The sequence below is a fragment of the Centrocercus urophasianus genome, unplaced genomic scaffold (assembly GCF_019232065.1).
Source record: "Centrocercus urophasianus isolate 14NV4802_14NV808 unplaced genomic scaffold, USGS_Curo_1.0 seq_10, whole genome shotgun sequence".
NCBI classification, from domain to species: Eukaryota; Metazoa; Chordata; class Aves; order Galliformes; family Phasianidae; genus Centrocercus; species Centrocercus urophasianus.
In genome coordinates, this window is record NW_024884142.1 from 8,838,394 (window position 1) to 8,861,354 (window position 22,961).

At 42.5% G+C, this 22,961-nt stretch overlaps 1 protein-coding gene across 3 annotated transcripts in view; it reads right to left on the reverse strand.

The window, feature by feature from the left end:
- The window catches only part of ASAP2 (ArfGAP with SH3 domain, ankyrin repeat and PH domain 2), a 90,900-nt gene extending 68,163 nt beyond the window's left edge, over window positions 1-22,737 (reverse strand). For all 3 annotated transcript variants that reach the window (XM_042813529.1, XM_042813518.1, XM_042813509.1), the window contains exon 1: window positions 22,574-22,737. In XM_042813529.1, coding sequence (XP_042669463.1) covers window positions 22,574-22,699 — 126 coding nt within the window. In that variant the 5' untranslated portion in view covers window positions 22,700-22,737. The remainder of the gene's footprint in view (window positions 1-22,573) is intronic.
- Window positions 22,738-22,961: the final 224 nt, after the last annotated feature.

Consider the following 22,961-nt stretch of genomic DNA (forward strand, 5'->3'; position numbering starts at 1 on the left):
GGCAACATCTTTGCAGCATTCCATGGAAATGCACACATTCTGATGTTGCCTTCCTACTGCACACAGTGTGACAGTACTGCTACGTCCATTGGAACCTTTACCTCCTGTGCCTTTACTGTCGGCATCTGAAATGTATTAGTAGAAGTACAGAGACATTACCATGTGTGATGGTCTGAAAAAAATCCCTAAGAAAGCCCATAAAAGTCACACAGGACTGTTCACCTCAGCAATTTGGACTGCTGCCATTAAAACAAACCAGTATACAGTGCAGTCTCAAAGGTCAGAACAGTCACCTGCCTGCATGGAAACACAGAAGGAAACTCCTTCATTGCATACTAAGTGATTGCTAAAATAACCTCAGCAGAGCACCCATCAGACCAGTTGATTACAGAGGAAAGATAATTTCATCAATGACTTCATCAAAGAGCAATTACTCTCTTGGAGAGGAAAAGAAAGCAACATCCCCAACTACAAGCATCACAATTAATGGCCCAAGGGAAGGATGATGGCCAGACACTTTGAAGTTACAGATTCAGTTCCCATCTGAGCCTCAGATTTGTGTGTGCAGCTGATAAATTATTTAATGCTTGCACTTTAATTGTGGAAAAGAAAGAAATAGGAGAATATGGTATTTTTTTTCAATAAGAGGAGAGTGCAGGAAGGATAAATGCATTGGTTGAATTACAAACCACTCGTACTATCGTGGTGAGGGCTGCAGACAGACCTAAAGGTACACTGGCCATGACTGCCTCAGTCTGAAAGCACAGACTCTCAGTAAGGGAAAATTTTAGCTCTTCTTCAACTGAAGTCATCATTTTGGTTTGCCAAAACCTCCCAGCCTCTCTAGGATTACGCACCAGAACATAAAGCTAATGTCATAACACAATGGTGCTGGCAATTTGAATATCTAGGCAAGGTCAGGCAGTCAGTTCACATAAATATACAAAACATGCAATTCAGAAAGAAAACTTCTAGAGAAGACTGAGGGCGACAAAGCAGACAAAACCTCAGGCTGTAGTTTGGTCAACATCTTCCAGACAACTAGCATAGGCTTGCTTGGAACTCCTTTAGCCCTTCCAGCTGCTCCTGTACAAGTGTTTGTGGGGACAAGCAGTGAACTGTAGCAGACAAGCGATCCGTGTTCAAAGTGACATAGGAAGGAAAACTTTTTTCAGCTGGATTCAACACAGCTCAGATGAGAAGGCAAGCAGAAATAAGCAGAATGACCAACAAACCTGCGTGCTTCTGCTGAAGAAAATCTTCAAGACTATTTCTGAACAAGAATTACATAAATGGCTACTTGAGTGCAGCAAGCACTTACTGTCCCCTCTTTTTCTCTTTTCTCACCCTTAGCATTACACTGGTCTTAACATTCCTTCATATCTTCCTTCACCACAATAAACCAGGTGAGTAGTTCAGTTTGTCTGGAAAGTGGTACCACACTTCTAAGGTGACAGCAGACACTGAAACAACCAACAGGACTGAAACCAAATGGCTGAATACCACAAGGAGAAGCAGCAGCTTGCTGAGGACTTCACCCAGCTTCTGCTCAGGTATTCACCCATGAATAGCACAGAAGTACACTCCCAGCAGCAAAGTATCCATACTCTCATTGTATAAATGTAACATGGACTCAACTTACTTCCTTCCCAAATCAGCTGAAAAAGTAAGTATTCTGAAGCAATTTGTGACATAAAGCACTCCATATGAAACCTAGAGGAATACTGTAAAGGAAAAAACAAAATTGCCAGAAGAATAAACTGTGTTTCATTCTTTAAGAACATAAGCGTTTTATCGTTGATTTAAATAACTGATACGGTCAGTGATAATGGTAAGAAATACAATAGTGAAGACTGCAAAGTCATTTCAGGTGGGGCACAATGCAGATATGAACTGGAAGATCACCTGCCAAAAAATTAGGGAGAATAAGCATTTTGGTATAGCAATTATAGGTCCGAGGTGTTGGTCCTACCAGTTATGGGTCTTTCCAAATCAGTGGAAGTTGGACTCTGTAACAAACACTTCCAGAAAAATTACACGCACAAAATAGGATGTGACACAGATGTTGTATTCATCCACTAGGATGTGAACTATGGAAGTCAATGTCTTTCTTGAACTGTTCTGGTTTTGGAGTTAGATTATTTGGAATAAGCTACAGAAAACCTACATCAGGCCCGCAGCCAAAGGGAGTCAGCATATATTCATTGCACAGTAGAGATTATAAAGAAAATTTTAAAAAGCACAGACTGTAAGAGGAATAGCTACCTTCCTGCCAGGATCTCCAGTCTGTTACTTAGAGAACTGACAATCAATTTGATTTTGGTGGGTTAACACGGTACCGATAGCCCACACCCTAAGCTTGTTCAGGTACCCTGACAGACAAGCTGCAGCCTGGTCTCTCCAAACTTGAAACGATCCTACCTGATGCTAACAGAGAAGAAAAAGGGATAAGCACTCAGAAACATTTAAGCTAAAAACTAACATAAGCATAAAATCAGCTGAGTAAAAGCTGCACGAGAACAAACTGCAGCTGGAATCAGGAAAACAAATCCAGCTCAGGAAAGCCTGGGAATGAAGAGTTAAAAAAAAAACAACAGGCCATCATAAGAGGGGCCTGAATAAATTTCTGAAGGATTGCTGTGGTGGTTCCTGCAGAGCTAAAGAGCCAGACTTGCCCTGTAGAAGGGTTCTTTTAGTTCTTCAATCCTATGTGAAATCTTTTGATGCTACGTCATTTTTGTGATGCATGTCTGGAGACTATCCATGAAATACTGAAACGTTTTCAGTCACTATTACTATATTTTATCCTTGCTTATGGTCCTAAAAATGGGGCTCTGCCTTGCTTGCTTTTTGTTTCAATGAAAGAGGTCCCTACTCACAACTCAGGATTCAAAGGAGTCCCATTTCAGTACAAAATTTTGAAACATAAGCACTTTGTCTTTAATGCTGTTCTTCATATTTTCTCATTCTTTTCTTTGTCCAAATCTTACCATAAGACATGAGCCTACATACAGCTGCAGCTCCATTATATTTTCATTTACATGCAGTATAGTGCAGGGAAGAACTCTGCCGTGAGGATGACAGAGCACTGGAACAGGCTGCCTGGAGAGACTGTGGAGTCTCCTCCTGGATATTCAAGGCCCTCCTGGCTGCCAACCTGTGTGACCTGCTGTATGGAAGCTGCAGGGTGGTTAGACTCAATCACCTCTAGACGTTCTTTCTAACCCCTCCAATTCTGTGATTTCCATGTCATAAATACATACACACTGCACTGACACACACTCACACACACACTCGCACACACACCAAAATGCTGCCCTTCCCTTCTTCAACTGCTGTGCCAGAAGCACTGAAATTTAAAGAGGCTTTTGATATTGCATATTCTACCTTTTTTTTTTTTTTTTAACCCATTTACAATGCCCACAAAACTTCTGAATCAGAAAAAAGGAATCATTTAATTCATATGGTGGGATCACTTTGCCCTCTCATTTAATGTTTCCAGCTTTGACTCAAATAAAGTCCAACATCCCTCACTCTGTGGCAGTTGTTTACTTTGGCATCTGTTTATTCCAGCACAACATACTCAAAGAGGACAAATGAATTATTTTCATGCTCCCACTCAGTTTCTACTGATAAGGTCTTAGACTTCCTTGACTTCCCTTCTGTTAAAAATAGTAAAAGCAACTTTAATTTAGGGGGGAAAAAAAAGCATTCTATAGATACAGTACATTAGTAAAGAAGCAGCTTTGTTGTAGGATTTGCTCTACGTGGCATGAACTGAAACAAACTCAAAGCAACCTTCTTGACAGTGCCCTTGCCAACACAGTGTTTTTCTGAACATAGTATTTATGGCTTCTGCTCATTTGCGACTTCTAATGCTAATCGTGTGAATGATGCTCAGATACACTTCTTTTGACATCGCACCGATGTGGTGCTGCTGCAGCACACCTAGAGATTACAGACATCCTCTGAGAACCAAGCTGTTGGGCAGTCTAAAACAAACAGCAACCAGAGTGGATCTTGTTCTCCTGATGTGTATTTCAAGGCTTCTAAATAAGTGCTAATATTGAATTGAAATAAATGAACACAAGAAGTTCATTACCAAGCTTGATATTCACATCAGTGTTCTTCAGAATGCAGAGCTAATCTCTTGTAACAGCACAGAAATACGATGTTGTGTGAAAATGCCTTGTACCTTACAATCTGTGATGACCAGTGAAAAAGATCACAGGACAAGTTCATTTACTTCAAATGAAATATCTGTAATTTATTTTGCTCGATCTTTGACTTGTTTTATCCCCTGTGCCACTAGCACACATGATCACCACACATGATCACTACAACACATGCACCCACCCACCCAACCTACTTGCAATGTATGACTTCTTTTTAAATTGCACTTTTTTCCTAACAAGCTCTGGTTAACATCTCGATACCCATCACAAGTACACCTGGGAAAATACATCAGTAACGTGACCAAAGGAATTCAGTAACACCACTTAGCTCTCTGGAATGCCCCAGACTGAAAATGTCAAAATGGCAACATTAAAGTGAATGGAGTTCTACAGCCCATACACACTGACTGTAGAAGCAGCAATTCAAATCACAGTAATTTTTTTTTTGCTAAGTTCCACATGCCTGATGAGAATTTAGCAACATGTATGTCTTTAATTATTAGAGGCAGGGGGCCAACATACCAAGATAGAGAAGAAAACATAGCTTTTGAAATGAGGGCTATACTGAGAGAGAAGGGCTGAACTAAACTCACATCAGTAGCACGGCTTTTCTCCTCCTCTAAGAACAAAGTCCAGTTCCACTTGCCAAAGGCCAATTTCCATTTTAACTGCTTGAAAGCTTTCTATTCTGAACAAAGAAACATGCCAGCTAATTAGAACCAAACCCATCCTACAACGAAGAAATCAGCGCTAGGTTAATGAAACTTCCTGAAATGCTATTCTACATCCTAGGCCACGAGCCACAGTCTGTCCTGCTACTTTAAAATAAGAACAATAATGAATCTGTTCAAGTGCATTTCACATTGCCTAGGAAGATTTCAGTGCCCTGGGAAATACAATATTCAAACACTTATTGTTGCTTCCCAAAGACTAGCCTCAAAATCTCAAAACTAGCATCAGTGTAAAAAAATCTGCATTCTCTCAATAGAGATTGTACAACATTCAGGATTCTTTCTTCTGGACGGGAGGATGGTTCAAATTAATAATATGTTGAGCACATTTCAGGCTGACAACAGAGAAATGAGTGTGTTACTTGTTCTTTTCAGTAGAGCAGGGCAAAAACAAGCTGTTCTATTTTTATTATATTTAATTGGAGGAGGAAAATAAGTAACAAACTGGGTAAACATCCTGAAGATTTTTGGCACCTTTTAAAAATGAGAGGACGTGGGGAACAACCAGGCAGTAGCAGGACGAATGGTCAGCCCATGGGCTCTGGTTAGACGGTCGCTTGGAAGCCAGAAGTGTGCAGACACCTTTTGTGCCAAATTTACAGAAGTCTGGGTCCCTTTCTTAGGAAAGTCCACTTGCACCAGTGCCTTATACCTTTATGGCCCAGAAAATAGATGTGAAGGAATAGCAACACAGCCACACTGAGTCAGATCAACAGTCCATTTAACCTGGCATCCTCTCTCAGCAGTGGCCAGCAGTATGTTTGCAGCAGTGACGGAAGAAAAGCCCACATACATCCTTCCCCAGGATAATCTCCTAGATTCCAGCAAGCACTTTAAGAAGAAAAGACTGAGAGACATCCAACCAGAAAACACTACGCAGCCCAACAGGCTACTCTCAAGAGAAACAGGAAACCAAGTTTTCTAACTCCACATAAGAGCAAGAGCAAACTCAAGCTGTTTTTCCGCAGCCCAGCCTGAGAACTTTGATGACTGCACTGCAGCAAGCTGTGGGAAGCAGCGAGGGAGGAAGGAGAAGGAGGAGGCCTTCATCTTTGCTCCCTTTCTTACTTAAAACATTTGAAAGACTCTAATACATTCCATTCTTCTTACCCACAGAAGTTTCAGTTTAGAAAGGCTAAAATTAACTATTTGTGATTCCTGGTTACCTAGACCTGAATTTGTTAAAAGTCTCAACCAATTTTTCTTTCTTTCTTTCTTTTTAAAGAGGGGGGTGTCAGTTGGAACTACAACAAGAAGATCACATAAGTCCTGCTAGAGGAATAACAACATTCTGGCAAACAAATCCCCAAATCATCCTGGAGAAAGATGCAGTGTGCTTTGCTTTACCCCATACCGCCCATTTAACTAACAAAGACGCAAATAAAATACAGCGTATTACTTTTAAATCCAATATAAACAATGATTTTAACCGCTCTACTTCAAAGCAAAATCTAACCTCATCTTCAATTTTAGTAATTTGTATTAAAGTACTGTGCTACACAATAGCCATAAATCACTCTGTACCTCACACCTTCTAGTGTTTCAGGATAAGTAACAGTGCCAGAGGCTGCTGCAAATGCTGAACACAAATGGGAACAGCCCTTCCACAGACAAAAGGATGCAGAAAAAACACAGCCAGCTAGTATGGAAAGGAGAAGTAAGGGAGCAAAAGTCAGCTCCTGCTCTTAGCCAGACTGCTCTTATTTACACAGTAGCAACAGCAAGTTCTCAACACTCACACCGCACCAGTAAGCGCCATCTTTTGACGTTTCTGGCGCATCTTTAAAGGCAATCTGGATCTTGCTATAATTACATCTCTCCGTCAGAAGATCAGAGGCACTTGCAGACGTTCTCAGTTTGTTATTTTTCTATTGGAAACTAACCCTCTGCACTGCTACCCTCAATCTATCTTTCTGTTACAGAAGATGGTAAAAAGCTTCCTAAGTTCCCTCATCCCCCACCAAAATCCTATTTCCATTCTCCTCTCTTCATGTCATTTCCTCCCTCCATGCATTAGTCTTTTTCCAGCCTCTGTCCGCTGACCACCTGCCACATACCAAGAGGCTTCATTTGCATCCTCTGGGACACAAGTCCCACATTCTCAACTCAGTTTAGTTTTGAGTGACTTCTTTATTTGGAAAGTACACGTGAAGGAGTATTCCACAATATTACATTCTACAATATTACATTCTACAATAATCACGGCAGTTAATTTAGATATACATATATATATATATATATATATATGTATTATATATCATTATTGTATATATATTATAAATACATATATATTATATAGTTAATTTAGGTCTTAGGCCTGAGACATGTCTACATAAGAGACTACGAAAGCACAGAGACAGACATGCAGTAAAAAAGATGGGGTTTAATACAGAATTGTCTCTCAAAGCCCCTTTCCACAAAAGCAATAGTTCTCCAGCATCTGGGTTTGTGGTTCCTGTGGGCCTGGTGCCAAGGCAATCTGTTTGAACAAGCACTGAGCTGCCTGGCAGAAAAGAGTAGTAAGCATTTCAGCTCTAAACGACTGTACATACAGCTACGGGTATGCATGAAAAGAGGTAATGCTGCTGCTCTGGGAAATTTACACTTGTAAGTAAAAAGCAATCCTACTGCAAAGTAAAAGATGGGAAAATCTGACGCTGCTGTATTACAGAATCACAGAATCTCAAGGGTTGGAAGGGACCTCAGGAGACCATCAAGTCCAACCCTGCTGCTAAAACAGACATCTTACAATAGGCCACATAGGTGTGTGTCCAGCCAGGTCTCAAACGTCTCCATAGGAGGAGACTCCACACAAACACACCTGAGCACAATATTTTATTTAAGTCATTGAACAAGGTCAAACAGTTGAATTCAGAAATCCTCTCCATCAGTAAAGAGAAACCTGGAACGAGAGGTTCAGAGCTACAAAGCCCCAGACCTGACAAGTCACTGCATGACACCATTGCATGCTAAGCAAAAAAGGAGTCTGCTAATTCAGTTTCCAGGTGGGTCCCTCACTGTATCAAGTTGGACAGAAACTTAAGCAAAGGGGGGCAAATATTGAGCATTTTTGTTTAAGGACACTTCTTGCTTAAGAGAAAAGAATGGAGAGCTCTGACGCCAGCTAGTTCTTGAGAACACATCCACATTCTAGTTTATTTTATAGTGAATAGAATGGTCTCAATTTCTCTTTTTACAATTTTACCATCACAATTGCAGCTATCTGCTTCCAAATCTGAGGCGAGTGGATTTTAAATAGAGAACTCATAAGCAAAGTAACAGAGTCGTTAAATTTACTTCTGTACACCAGATCATTTTTCAAACAAAAGGTGTGTAAATCGAACTCCCTGATTTAATTCTTGTTTAATTTTCCAGCTGCACTAACTGCTGATATTTATACCCACTTATTTAATATTATGCGCTCACTCCAACAATCTAAGACATCATTATGTAAGACAAGATCACATTTTTCCAAAAACACACTTCTGAAGATGAAGCTCAATTGACTGCTATCTTGAACAGCCATGTCAACTTCTCTGTCTCTTCATCTGTGGTGAAACGTTCTAGTCCTCACTCTGCAGGAACATTTCTCCAGCCTGATATCTGCACCTCTGTCTGCTGTCAGCTTTGACAAGGTATCCCACAACATCCTTCTCTCCAGATTGGAAAGATACGGATTTGATGGGTGGGCTGTTTGATGGATGAAGAATTGGCTGCAGGGTTGAGTCCAGAGAGTGGTGGCCAATTGCTCAGTGTTTGGATGGAGATTGGAGACGAGTGGTGTCCCACAGGGGTCAGGGCTGGGATGGATACTCTTTAATATCTTCATTAATGGCATTTGACAGTGGGATTGAGTGCATCCTCAGCAAGTTTGCAGATGACACCAAGCTGTGGGGTGTGGTTGACACACCAGAGGGATGGGATGCCATCCAGTGGGTTCTAGACAGGCTTGAGCAGTGGGCCCAGGTGAACCTTATGAGGTTCAACAAATCCAAATGCAAGGCCTTGCAGCTGGGTTGAGGCAACCCCCATTACCAATACAAGCTGAGGGATGAAAGCATTGAATGCAACCCTGCTAAAAAGGACCTGGTGATAATGGTGGATAGGAAGCTGGACATCAGGCAGCAATATGCCTTTGCAGCCCAGAAAGCCACCATATTCTGGGCTGCAACAAAATAAGCAAGGCCAGCAGGTCAAGGGAGGTGATCCTGCCCCTCTACTCTGCCTCATGTGAGGCTTCACCTGGAGCTCTGCATCCAGATGTGGAGACCTCACTACAGGAGAGACATGGACCTGTTGGAGCACATCCAGAGAAGGACCAGAAAAATGATCCAAGGGATGGAACACCTCTCCTACAAGGACATGCTGGGAGAGCTGGGGCAGTTCAGCCTGGAGAAGAAAAACTCCAAGGTGACCTGAAAGCAACCTTTGAATGGAAGGTGAGTTACAGGAAAGAGTCTGTACTCTTTAGCATGGTCTGTGGGGACAGAACAAGAGGAAATGGTTGCAAGCTCAAAAAGGGTAGATTTAGGTTAGATATAAAGTCTTTTACAGTGAGGATAGAGAGGCACTGGAACAGATTGCCCGGTGATGTGTTTGATGCCCCATTCCTGGAGACTTTCCGTTCAAGGCTGGATCAGGCCCTGGACAACCTGATCTAGCTGTGGTGTCCCTGTTCATCGCAGGGGAGTTGGACTAGACAGTCCTCAGAGGTCCCTTCCAACTCCAAGGACTGTATGATTCTAATCCTCACCCTCTATCACTCAGCAGCATTTACAATGAACCAGGCTGCTGAGATTTTCCTTTTGCAGTTATCTCAGTGCAGTGCTCTTTTCCCTGTACCCTTTTAAACATCAGAGTAAACAAGAATGAGTCTGTGCAGAACGTAACTCCTTTCCATTCGGTGTATGACAAGCTTTTGAATAGAGAATTTTTAGTTTTATATAAGACTATGAAACAATTTCTAAATACTGACAGGTTCTCACACCAGTAGCCTATTTTATTTTCAGTAATCTTCCAATATCTGCCTAAACCACGTATATATCCCAGATGCAAACTCTGTGAAACAGTGAGAAACTAAACAGTTAATGTTCCTAATGAATGATGCACTCATTCTGCTTTGAAAATGAAAATCTCTGTAGTGTGTGTGCACAGAACTAGTGGATGCCAATAAACTGACCCCTTCCTGCCCATCTGGATCTTCTTTGAGTTTAACTACTTACTTTATCAAGTGATTCCAGGGACAAGAAATCAGCCAGGAATAGAACACAGCATACAGTAATACAGCCTACTCAAACCTCAACCTAGACAAGCCTCTGAGAGCTTCTCAACACAAATAAATAATGAAGATCAATATTATGAACATCTTTGGTGTAGACATATGTGTGTGTATCTGTCCATATATGCCTGTGTGTGTGTGCATATACATAAGAGGTGGCCATTCTGAAAGGCAGCAATAGGCACACAAACTGCCTAGTTTATGATACACTGGGAACTTTTAGGACAGCCTATTCCTGCAAGGACAGGTAATTAGAGGAGATCCAAAAGACAAAGACAACCCACCTCAGCTAAACCAAATGCTGAACCAGCTGTTAAAATTAGGATAAGTAGAGATAGGCCTGTTTGTACCACTGGTGGCATGTTAACTACTACAGCTTACTTTTCTTCACTGATGAGTTACTTCCTTTTACAATTTAATGCATTTTCTATAGTTAAACTTTGTTTAATTTGGCAGTTCTCACGTGAAAGTACAGTGCTTCATAATAAAACTCATTTTCTCCTGAAATACTATACAATTATTTCTATAGTAGCTTCTGGACTTGAGCCTGTAATTTTCACTCCAAACTCTGTAGTGCAGTGCACTGCCTTTGAAAACCTCTGCACGGTCTCTCAATATTAATACATTTCTTCCAGTGAAAGAATAACTGCATGATAGCACAACTAACAGCAGCTAATGCAAACAAGATTGGCCCAGTTATGCCAATCAAACACTTGATAACATCAGTATCTTCCTATATGGGTTAACTGGAAAAAAAAAAGTAACTGTATTCATTTCATTTTGTTGATTCTTTGTCACGCTGTAACCATCTGTGAAGAGCTGGCATTTCTGTTGTATGAATCCATAAAAATAGTAGTCTCTTAATTTCCTTTTGGGAATGTGTTTTTAAATGGAGAATCCATCCGAACCATGGTGCATTGGCATTCATCTCAGGTGCTGAACGAAAGACATCTCACTCTTGAAAACAATCATTGAAATTGGAGTTCCAATAGCTTTAAGTGCAGCTAAAATTAACAGTTCAGGCACTCCTGCCACTAAGGACAGCTTCCTAAAAGTGTAAGTGATACTTAAGTCACGGAGTTTCTAGGGCATCCAGCAGTAGATAAAAAAATATCCATTTACACCATATTTGATGTAAAAATAAAAGCCTTCCCAACTGCATGACCTCTGCCAAATTAATGAGGGAATTCAAATACACTGAAGATACCCATAAAATGGATTAATCAAGACTTTCTTGACCACTAGGACTGGTCAACAGATTAATCAAGAACACTGACCACCACGGAGATAAATTCATGCACAGCCAGCTGCCTAACACAAAGCACTGAACAACGACTGCCTTTCCAATCGCAGCAACACAGAGGCAGGTGCAGGTCTATCAGCACTTCTGTTCCTGGGGGAACAGGAACCAGCTACTAGTTCTGTGTCTGAAACAGACTAATGTATGAACCTACGTGGCTCAGCACCCATAGCATGACACATCACCAACTCCACACACGGCTGGCAAAAGCTACTGATACACGTCAACCACCAACAGCCACCAAGAGAGCAGTAAAGCAACAGAAAAGAACGAACTAAGCAGAAGAATGAATGAAACCAAACAAAAAGCAGCTTACAAAAGATTTACTACTTCACTGCCTCTGTAATGCTACTCTCTTCAGCACAGCTAGTGTCTAGCCTACAAGAAACTCAACATGTAGGAGGACTCCACCGTTATTTTTGTTGTTGGGTAACATGCTCCTACAGCACTGTAAAACAAACAAATGATTAAAAACATGTGCTTAGCATGAGTCTGTGCTGCATGTGATAACAGAGCAGGGGCTCTGTGCTTGCATGTGCTAAGGAAATTTCCACTCCTATTGCTATAGCCAAACAGTAATCCTGTTTGATTGAAGGGGCTTAAAATGATTAGGAAATGCATTTGTTTCTAACCCGCGTTCTCTAAAATACAGCCTAAATTTCCTTAAAATTGCATATCCCAGTAAGAAATCTGCTACAAAGAACATAAACCATAAAACATGAGAAAATAATCTATGCGAATGTTCACATCGCTTCAGTACTTTGCCTCCATACACTCTTTCTAAACGTAGAACAAAGCTTTCCGAAATGTAATTTGCCCAGTTCTAATCACTTCAGCTGTTTTCATGTATCTACATGCATACTTAGCATAATGCCTAGACAGAATGATAGATTTCAGACCAGAGCTACACTGATAATCTGATCTTTAATCAGGGATAGCTGAGGGGTCTGCAGTCAGCAGGTGCTCCCCTACACCACACTGCCCTGAGACAACAGGGAGCAAAATGTCAGCCCTCACTCTCAATTTTCATTTTTCTTGGTTTAAAATGTCAGATAGTAGAATTTATACTGCATGTTCTGTCATGTTAACTTTTACAGCCACCTTTTAAAGAATACTCCAAAGAAATCCATTTCACTCACGTCACATGGTGTAAAGTGAACAGAATTCACCTATAGAAAAAAGCAAATATTTCAAATTCTGCCCCACACCTACTCACTTGAAAACAAAGCCTCCTACTCTAGACAAAAACTTACACCACACTACCCAAGCTTATTTCCTGCAAAGCAGCACTGCTCCTAAGAACAAAGCTATTCACTTAAAGCACTTCATCTCAGTTCCTTCATCAATATATTCTCCCCCACAAGGCAAATTATTTTCTGCATCCAAACACAATTAACTTTGAGATACACACAACTAAGAGAGTCTGCATAACACTTAGTCTTACGTCCCACTTTCCGGACATAGCACACAGCTCTTCTTGCACTCTCTCCAACTGCAGGGTAGGCTGTACCACAGCTACCAGCCCCCATCACCATCCCTTTCCTATGCTCCCTGCCCACCTCCTTCCTCTGCTGATCCTCCCCATGTCAGCCCTCTGCCCATTCCCGCTGTCTGCCACTTTCACCCCACTTTCTGCAGAAACGCTGACGCATTCTCCCTTCCTCTGCAGTTCCTGTCAATTCTTATTTCTCTGAACTTCCTTAGACTTCTGATACATTTCCTTCTCCCCCTTCTCATGCTTCTGCCTATGTCAGTTCCTGACCTGCTCCACAACACACACACCATCAGTGCTTCTGTTGCTGGATGATCCCCTCTGCTCCCCGTTTGTTTTTAACCAAGACTTCATCCTCTTCACTTTTTACCGATCCTCGTATTTCTTTCTACATGTTTCAGCTGTCTGTTACTTTCTAAGACTGTTTCTCGCATTCCCCTCTTCTGTTGTTTCCTAGCCAAGTTCTTCTCCTCCCCTTAATTCCCATATTGACGTAATTTTGTGAAAGAAGTCTGGATTTAGTCCAAATGAAAGAAGCTGATAGTCATCTTAATCACAGGCAAATCTGGTATCCAACAGCAGAATCTCCTCCAGCTTATGTCTCTGTCCCATCAAGAACAACTGCACACAGTGAGCCTTCTGAATACAGAAGAGCTTGAGCTTGGTGCTAACAAATGTGAGGCGGTGGAAAGACTGGAGGATAAAAGAGAAATCACCCTACTAACAGCCTGCAATAAACTCCACAGTTATAGACACCAAACTTGTGTTATTCTTATTCCCTATCTTTATCTACATTTTCGAGGCGAGTTTAAGAAGTCTGAGATGAGAAAAGCAGGGATTTTAACCTTACATGAAAACCTTCCTACACAGCTTTAGCATTATGGCTCTCAGCAATTCTGTTTTCCTAAGAACTTGTAAGCATCAGGGAAAGAGCAAAGAAGGAGCCGCCATACTGTATCTGGAGGCCAGAACACACTGCTTAAATGAGGCTCAATAATCAAAGCATTAAAGGAGTTTAAGAGCAGACATTACTTCAAAATAGTTCTTCAATCTCTTTTAAAAACAGTTTATATAACAATGACATTAATTCCAGTGGTCTATCCATTCAAACACTGCAGAAGAATGCACCAAAGGAATGAACAGAGGACTGAAAAACTTTCAGAACCCTTCATTCACAATTTTTCCCAACGTGAAGTTCTCACACAACTCATTACAACTTCAAAAACTAAAGCAAACATAAAAGAACCATCCTCTAGCAGTGGCAGTTTCTGCAAATAGCTGCTGGCATTATTCTTCACATATTTCTGGAAGCAGGGAGAGGAGCTGGTTATTTTGCTGGCCTGCCGCTCAGCCAGGGATACTTGCAGCACCTGAATCAAAATCTCCCTCCTCCTCACTTTTACAGCCACAGTCTGCATTTCTGCACCTACTGCAATACTTTTTATTAGCAAATGTTATTTACTCTTCTACTTCCATTGCCTTTTTTTTTTTCACCCCTCTGTGCTTAAGTGAAGTATCATCTTAGTCGTCAGAGGATTCATTAGGAGTCTCTGCAAGTAAATACCCTTGTTCTTCAGAATCCTGGGAAACAAGTTAACCAGCCCCAACAAATGGAGTGCTCTAAGCTCAAAGTCTTGTTTTTCACTTTGCTTGCTTGCATTTCTATTTCTGCTTTCAGTTCTACCTACTTCGCCACTCAGAGTTTGAAAACTGCAGCAGAACACTTGTTTAGATTTGGTAATACTTGCATTACCTTTATCACAACATTCTAGCTGCATACCATCCTTTCTTTGTCTCCTCACAACTCTATGACTAAAGAATGCCTTTGTCTTCCTTGCTGCCTGCTGCTACAGCTAGAGAAACTTGATTTTCACAAGTTGGCCCTTTTCCTTTACACATATTCTTCAAACACACAACTGTTCTGTAATGATCAGTCCTTTCTCCCCCTCCCCTTTTGGAAACACACTGTTCATTTGTGACATTCTTCTCTATATTTTCCAAGACCACAGTTTCTCCCATGATATTTCCCTTTCCTGGGGTATGTTATATTTTTTGTGCTTTAGTAAATTAACTCTTCAATTCCACTGATTTCATCAGCTCTCAGTTCAGTGACTTTTTCCTCTAACTACAACTTTTTGGACTGTTTTGCTTTTAACTGCTGTGTTTTGCTTTTAATACACAATGATACAACCTCTAATGATTCAACAAACGCTTTGCTTGCTTCCTGTCTCATCCACAGCATCCATCCGATTGCTGCCTCACGACAGTATATTCTCCTGCTCCTACATGTTTCCTCCTGTGAAAATGAACATCCCAGCTGTAACCACAGACACCCAACCATAATGTGGCTGAAACACAGCTCTTTTTTCTTCCTCTTGCCCTCTTCCTCCATGCCTGCCATGTTAGCAAACAGCCCAACCACATAACCAACAGGTTGCCTTCAACTGACACCTACCATCAAGCAAGCTGTTCCCTTCTGCCTAATATCTCTATGACATTACATAGCAGCCTTTTGCTCTGCAACGCTTCCTTACCTCGTCATTTCATTTTGATTACTATGAAAATCTGGCCCTGACAAATAAACAGTCCTCAGTCACACCCATTTGTGACAGTACTGAAAAAGCTTTCTGTTCATCTTCTATGCAATGCATACCTCTCCCTAGCTGTTGTAATGCACTCACTTTTGCATCAAATGTAAGACAATGGTCTTTGATTTCAATGCCTAGAGGAAGGCAACACCGGTCAGCTCCTCTTCACTTTTGACTCTGCCTCCTCCAATCAGACTTACCTCACCCACCAGCACCCACTTCTTTTTCAGAATCACACAGTCACGCTTTCTTACCAATACGTGGTTGGTAATTTTCTTATCATGCTCATTTTGTATAGCATCTACAAATCCTACTGAGCTACACACATCACTTTACTTAGAACGGGAAGGAGAGCAGGGATGGAACACATTCCTATATCAGAAAAATCTATAGAACATTTTTACACGGTGAGTATCTCCTCACTTTCCGTTCTCTTTTTTTCTCTGCCAATCTTGTATCAACAGGAGGTTCTTCCCTCTCTTGCAACTTAATTGAATGTAACATTTATTTGGAGCCAGTGAGGACTGAAGGTAAGCGAGGCCTCTTGCTGCCAGTCCATCCACTGGAGAGAGCCCAGCTGGCCAAAGCCCCACAGAGCTGGGCTGGGGCGCAGGGACTATGGACAGGGCTGCCTCACCCCTTGTAGGACCTGGCCTTTTGCTGGGCCATGGGGCAAGTCCAGGGAGTTCCTGGAGACAGGGCAAAGCAATGGTAACCACTGCACCACAGCAACTTTAAGAAAGTAGGAGAGATAAGGAGATTGTTAAATATAGGTATGGGGAAGCTCAAATGATAACCAAAATAATAGAGGGGAGAGGTACCGAAATGAGGTTAGGGGCAACTTTTCTAAAGCTTCAGGTGTAAACGTTACTTACTTTTAGGGAAGAGGGTTTGACAGCATGGTTCCTTAGCAGTAAGGCGCAAAGACTGCAGTGCTGGAGTTCTAAAAAGGGCTGGTCGTAACTTTATGTATATATGTACACACACACCCTTATATATGTGTGTATATGTAACACAGAAAATGTGGAAAGCTAAAACCATTAAAAAAATAGGGTAAGAGTTGATCTGAAACATTCATGAAGAACTACTCTACTGCATACGAATAAAAAACAAACCAAAGTGGTTTTCTTGTATTCTGCCATCTATTCAACAGCCGTGTCTTGTTCCACATGTAGACCATTAGGTGCTTTTGGGGATTAGGCTTTTGTCCTGTGCAATGACTTACAAAATGAAGGCCTCACTTTTACCAAGCACTGCCACATTTATGGTACACAGAACAACATGAAGATCAGAGGTGGGTAAAATCTAAGCAGAAAGAATTTAAGCCTCTTTCCACATCTCTTTTTTATCACCAGAATGAAGAAAATGCAGTGGAGCTGGTTCTGAGGAACACAACAGCACTAGAGAAAAAGTCCAAGGACAAAAGCCACAGTTAATAAAATACTTTGGAAATGGGTATATTTTTCCATTGAAATTCCCACCAGACATTAGGAATAAAGAAGCAGATGTCCCAAGGTGCACCAATGTAAGGTATACAGCGATCTGTTTATACAATTTAAACTGTTATAACTGGCTGCACATTGTCTGCAATGTTCAAGGTCGAAGTTCTGTTTTATAATGCGCACAGAGCTCCAGCTGAAAACCTGTAATGTAGCTCCTGTATTCCCACAACTTCCATCCTCTGTTTTCTTCTAAAAAAAAAATAAAAAAATAAAAATCCAACACCCCTCCCTAAGTCATAACACCATTTGTGTCATAATTACTTTTCCAGAAACATCTTTCAAGGCAGATGACAGAAAATTATGACTACAGAAAGGAAGCAGAAGTCGAACACAAAAAAAGAAGTTTTAAACACTGCGTTTATGGAACTCTATTTAGCAGTGAGATAAAAAGGACACAATTATGTTCTAGAAGGAGTAACTTACAGTGAGCACAAAGACATTACAGTTTGCAGATAATAGTATAGTAAATTATCCAAAATGCAATCTGAGTAATTTTCTACTAGTTCTCAGGATATACGAAAATGTTCTCTTCACACAGATTTCAGTATCATGAAAGCAGCATTAAGAGATAACTCCAGCCTCGAAGAAACCAAAAATACATAGAAAGAATAATTTCCCATAGCATGCATATGTATGCAGGTATCCAGTCTCTCACTCACTGATCATACCAAGCCGTTATCACCTCTTGCCCTCATTAGCTTTGCAGAAAGACAACAGAGCAGGAAAGATTAAAAACTGTAGCTCAGAAGAGAGAATGGAATTCAATGAGAGGTGATCCTTCCTGCCCCTGAAATTCAGCTGAAAACTGTGGGATTACCTTAGATAGGATGTAGGTGCTATGATTTCTGATAGAAAAATCTGCACTGTAAGTGACAGCAAGGAAGGAAAGGATTTGATACTGAAACGACACACTACACCTCTAGGACTGAAAACTGCAAATATATAAATAATTTTAACTGTAAAATGAGGAACACGTTAAGGTGCAGTGATCATGGAAGAGGACTTACAGAAGAGAGGCAAGTACAAACCCAAAATTACAACGCTGGTTTCCACGTTAGTTTCACTGACTTATAGAAATTCCTGCAGAATGGCTTTTAAATAGTTTGAAACAATTAAAATTATTTGTATCCAAACAACTAAGACCATCTTTGCCTACCCACACAATCCTCTCACTTCCATCTTCTCCATCTTTCCATCTCACATTTGCCTTGTCTACTAAAAACATTCGTCACAGTAGCAAGAGCTACTACACTGAGGGATGGTGCTCCAGTAACCCATTACACTTCTGTCAGTGTTTCCACTCTCCACTCTTTCCAGGGAAATCTCAGCTCTAGTGAAGCTTAAGTAGGCAAGATAAGCTTTGTGCCTGAAATCCTGACTTGGACACCAACTCTCAGAACACCAGCCCTCTGGTACTCTCTATTCATGTAGTAGCCCAGACAAGAGCCTCCATGCCCCTCTTTCTTGGTCCAGATGCAGCGTACCACAAGAAATGAACAGAGTAGGAACAACTACTTCCAATTTTTATGGGCTTCAGTGCCAGTCTTTACTGTAAGATTTAACTTGTGCTTCAAAACACAGTGGCACACTTGGATACTGTTCATTAAATCATTCAATAAGGTAATCATTTCCAAAAATATTAACGTTCATAGCTATTACAACCTTTTTTCAGGCTCCATTACAGTTTGGGGACTAATTTATTTAACTTACAGCACCTGAAAGAGAGAAGTGCACATTCCAAGTAATAGCAATACTAAAATCAGACTTTTTAGCATTCGTGGCTTAAGAACAGTCACTAGCCATTGTTAGATCCTGTGATAATGGGAGACCTTTAACCAAACCAGTTTTAAACTGAGAAGTCGGCGTTTGTCAAACCAGATTACTGACTTCAAGCAACCCCTCCCCCCATCACGTGACTGTGCTCTGGACTCTATCAAAACTTGTTTAATTGTAGTCATTATCATACATACAAAGATTAAACAGTAACCTGTAAGGGCCTGAGACATACTGTTTGTAACGTAGTTTTAGTAAAAGCTAAAGAGATTCCCATCATTTTGCTAAACAACACCCTTGCTTAACAACAATACAGAAATTATACGACTCCTTTCCCTTCGAAATCACACTGTACTCCAAGAGCATGCCTTTCCTAATCCCTTTCCCACTACTGGCAGGGAAGGATCAGCTTCTCTTTCTCCATGCTTTTCGATAGGCGCTGCGCTTCTGGTAATCTCAAGGGCTGTGATCAGCCATCTGTCATTGCTCCATACAATCACACAGGACAGGAAAACTCCAGGTATTCTCCACCGCCATTAAAAATCAATCCTACTCTGCAGCTGACAGAGGTCAGTTAATCCAAGTTCAGAAAACACTGATTTAAGGCAGTACCATCGCCCACAGAGACATAACTGGTAAATGATACTCATATAACTGTCCAACATCTTATTGATCCTCTATCTTAACAAGCCTCTTCCGCTCCATCACTGAAAGCAAGGCCTCGTTAACTGAACCCTTAAGACACTGTTATATACCTACTAATTAACTAAGACAGAATTACAGAACTGGTAGCCAGCAGTGTTACTAAGTGCAAAAAGCTTCCCATTGGGATCTGGAAACGGCTCTCTTTGTTTGCACTGAGGTGCACTCAGGCTGAGAAGCCCCACCAGCCCACAGCTGCTGCACAACCACCCCACATCTCTGCTGCAGGGCAGTGCAGAGCCAGCTCTGTGGAATATGGGCCGTTTCAGAAACAGATTTGTGAGGAAAAGCAGCTGAGGGACATCCACAAAACACGACAATTTAGCAGTAACGAGAACTTACTGTGTTTTTTAATATACATACACAATGCCCTGGGAGACGAAAACAACCATCTTCCATCACTTGGTAAAATCAATCTATCCACAAAGCCCATAGCCAGTAAGTTTCAACTCACCTACAGAATCATGGAGAATCACAGAATACCCCGAGCTGGAAGGGACCTATGCTGAGTAACACATTCCCTGAATCACACAGAGCCAACCCTCCCAGCTTCCAGAGCTGCACTGTACATTGCAGCAGCACACACTGGAAAGTGATGCTTCACACGTGACTCTGGAAAAGGAGACGGGTTCCCTGTGTTACCTGTACAGTTTTAGATGCATTTTTTTTAAATCCTTGTTCATAACAACCCGATGAGCTAATTCCTGCTTGGCCTTTTGGGGAAAAAAAAAAAAAAGTGCTGAATGCTGACTTCTCTATTACACAATTTATAGACAGATTTTTATCAACAGATTGTATTTAACCTGAAAAACCTGGCACTTAATTTTGAAAGACTTCAGTATTTCCAAACTTAAATAGTGTAAAAATAGATTTCACAGTTTTGAAACCATGAAAATTTGTTTGTTGTTCTTGATAATGCATAAAGAGAAAATGAACACTTAAACACAGACTGTATAACAGCAGTAAGAATGGGCAGCAACCACTGATATTTCGCCAAAGCAGCTAGATAGATCGATAAGATTAAGAAGGCTATGGCTAATGCAATCTCTCCTCAGCTACTATGCAAACTTCAGTTAGATCTGTAAGGCACATTCGTTATCAACTTTATCATAAAAGGTAATTTTTGTATCTAAGCAAGCAGTGTCTAATATCTGAAATATGCAGAGATACAGGCTTCAGCACCCTGACTGAGCTCCTTTAAAAATCAAGCAGAGGTATATCAGCATCTGAAACACACACAAACGCCAAGCAGGCAGATAAAGTAAGAAAGGAATCCCACTGATTCAAAGCTTTAAATGCACATCATTCTTCTGATATTAAAGAAGCTTCCAAGATGCAGCTCTCTGAGTTGGATTTTTAAGACTGTAAGATACATAACATATAAATTTCATGCCATTATATAGAAATTTCTGTGCAAATGAAACATGGAAAAATGAGCATGAAAGAAGACTGACTTGAAAAACAAAAACTTTCTTCCATGTTTCTCTCTGAGAAATGATGTGACATTCTTGCAGTTATACAGCCTAAGAAACCGAGGCTGCCAGACCAAATTTTGTGAAACCCACAGATAAGAATCTCTTAATTCTAGCAAAACTGCTTTTAGTCCAAGTGCTTACACTAAATTATATTTTGTGTCAATCAATTACCAGGCAGCTCTACCACACAACTTTAATAACTCACTGTTACAAATATTCCTTAAGAAAAAGTTACCTTTGATACAGAATTGTTGATCTTAAGACTATCAGGCTAACAACATGTAATTAAACGCAGGCACTTAAGTGCAAGCTTGCATGGAAGAAAATTACCTCGGGAACAAAACAGTAATTCCTTCTGTGCAGATTATTTTGAATTCAGCTCCTCGCTTTAGTGGTTTTGGGAACTGGCAAAACAGGAAAAGCTTGAAAAGGGAGTTTAAACCCCTAACCTGGGTTTTGTACAGGTAATAATCCATCGCTGGTGGCAGCTCTTTTGTAAGAAGGGACACTAACTACTGGCAAGATCTTTCTGCTGAAGAGGCTCTTTTTAGAATACCTGCTTACTGCAAAACAAATGAACTTAACGCACTGCCACAACTGATGTAACAGGTAGATGGAGAGATTAATCCTCATCACAAACAAGATCCCCCTCCCACAAGTTACTCCAGGGAAGCTGCTGGGGGAATCGAGATACCGAACGGCTCCGTCTCATTGTGTGCATATGACAGGGATGAGGAATGCGCTCTCACTGTGTTCAGACCTGTCCCAGATTTCCGTCTGATTTGAAATGGGAGGGAAAGGAGTCTCCTTCTCAGGGAAAGCACCCCGTCTCTCACACCGCCGCTGGCAGCCGCCCTCCCAGGCAGGGCTGGCTGTTACCGTCAGCTTCAATGACACATCTCAAGATCTCTCAGGAAAACAAATAGCCTTTTCCCCCAGACAAAAGCAGCTCAGGCTGCCCGCGAGCAGACAAAAAGGACCGAGCCGTGGCCGCCGAGCGCTGAGGGAAGTCCGACCCGGAGCGGCTCACGCCCGCCGGGGCCAGGCGCTGCCTCGCGGCTCCCGTGGGGCAACCTCGGCGGGGGGACATTCCCACTTGCGGGGACGGGAGGAGGATCGACCCCCACCTGTACAGGCAGGCACACACAGGAGCACGGGGGAAGGCGGGAGAAGACCCGAGCGCCCCGCACGGCGGCGGCGGGGCCGAGCGCCTCAGGTGTGCCGCCAAGGACGGCGCGGAGGCTGCCGAGCTCCGGCCGCTCCCTAGGTAAGAGAAGGGCGGCACCGAGTGCTTCTCCCGGAGGAAAGACGAGGGCTCGACTTCCCTCGTTCCCGGACTGCCCCTGCCGGGCCGAGCCACCCCCCAGGGGCCGGGGGCAGGCGCTCCGCAGCCCTTCCCCCTCCCTCTTCTCCCCGCTCTCCCCGCTTCCTCTCGCCGGCGGCCGGGGGCGCCGCTCGGGGCCGGGCGGGGAGGGAGCGGCGGGAGCCGGCAGCGCCGGTAGCGCCTTGTTTGCCGCCGCCAGGCCGAGGGGCTGCGCTGCCCGCGCCCCGTCTCACCTCCTCGATGGCCGCCACCGTGTTCCTGCACTGGGCCATCCGGGTGGTGAAGTTGGAGGCAGTAGGTGACTTGTAATCCTCATTGGTCTCGGACACGAATTCCGACACGGAGATCTGGTCCGGCATGGCGGGGCGGGGATGAGCGGGGCGAGGGGAGGAGAGAGGGGAGGGGGGGAGAGCGGGCGGCTCCGGGGGGAGGGGAGGGCCAAGGGGGGCTCCCCCCTCACATCGCCCGGCAGCCGACAGCAGCAGCTCCCGCCCCGCGGGCTGCGGCGCGGCGTTGTTCCTCCGCCGCCGCACAAGGAAACTCCCCGCACCCACACTCCTCCTTCTCCTCCTCCCCGCGCGGTCACGCAGCACCGGCGCCGGGCACACGCCCAGCGGCGGG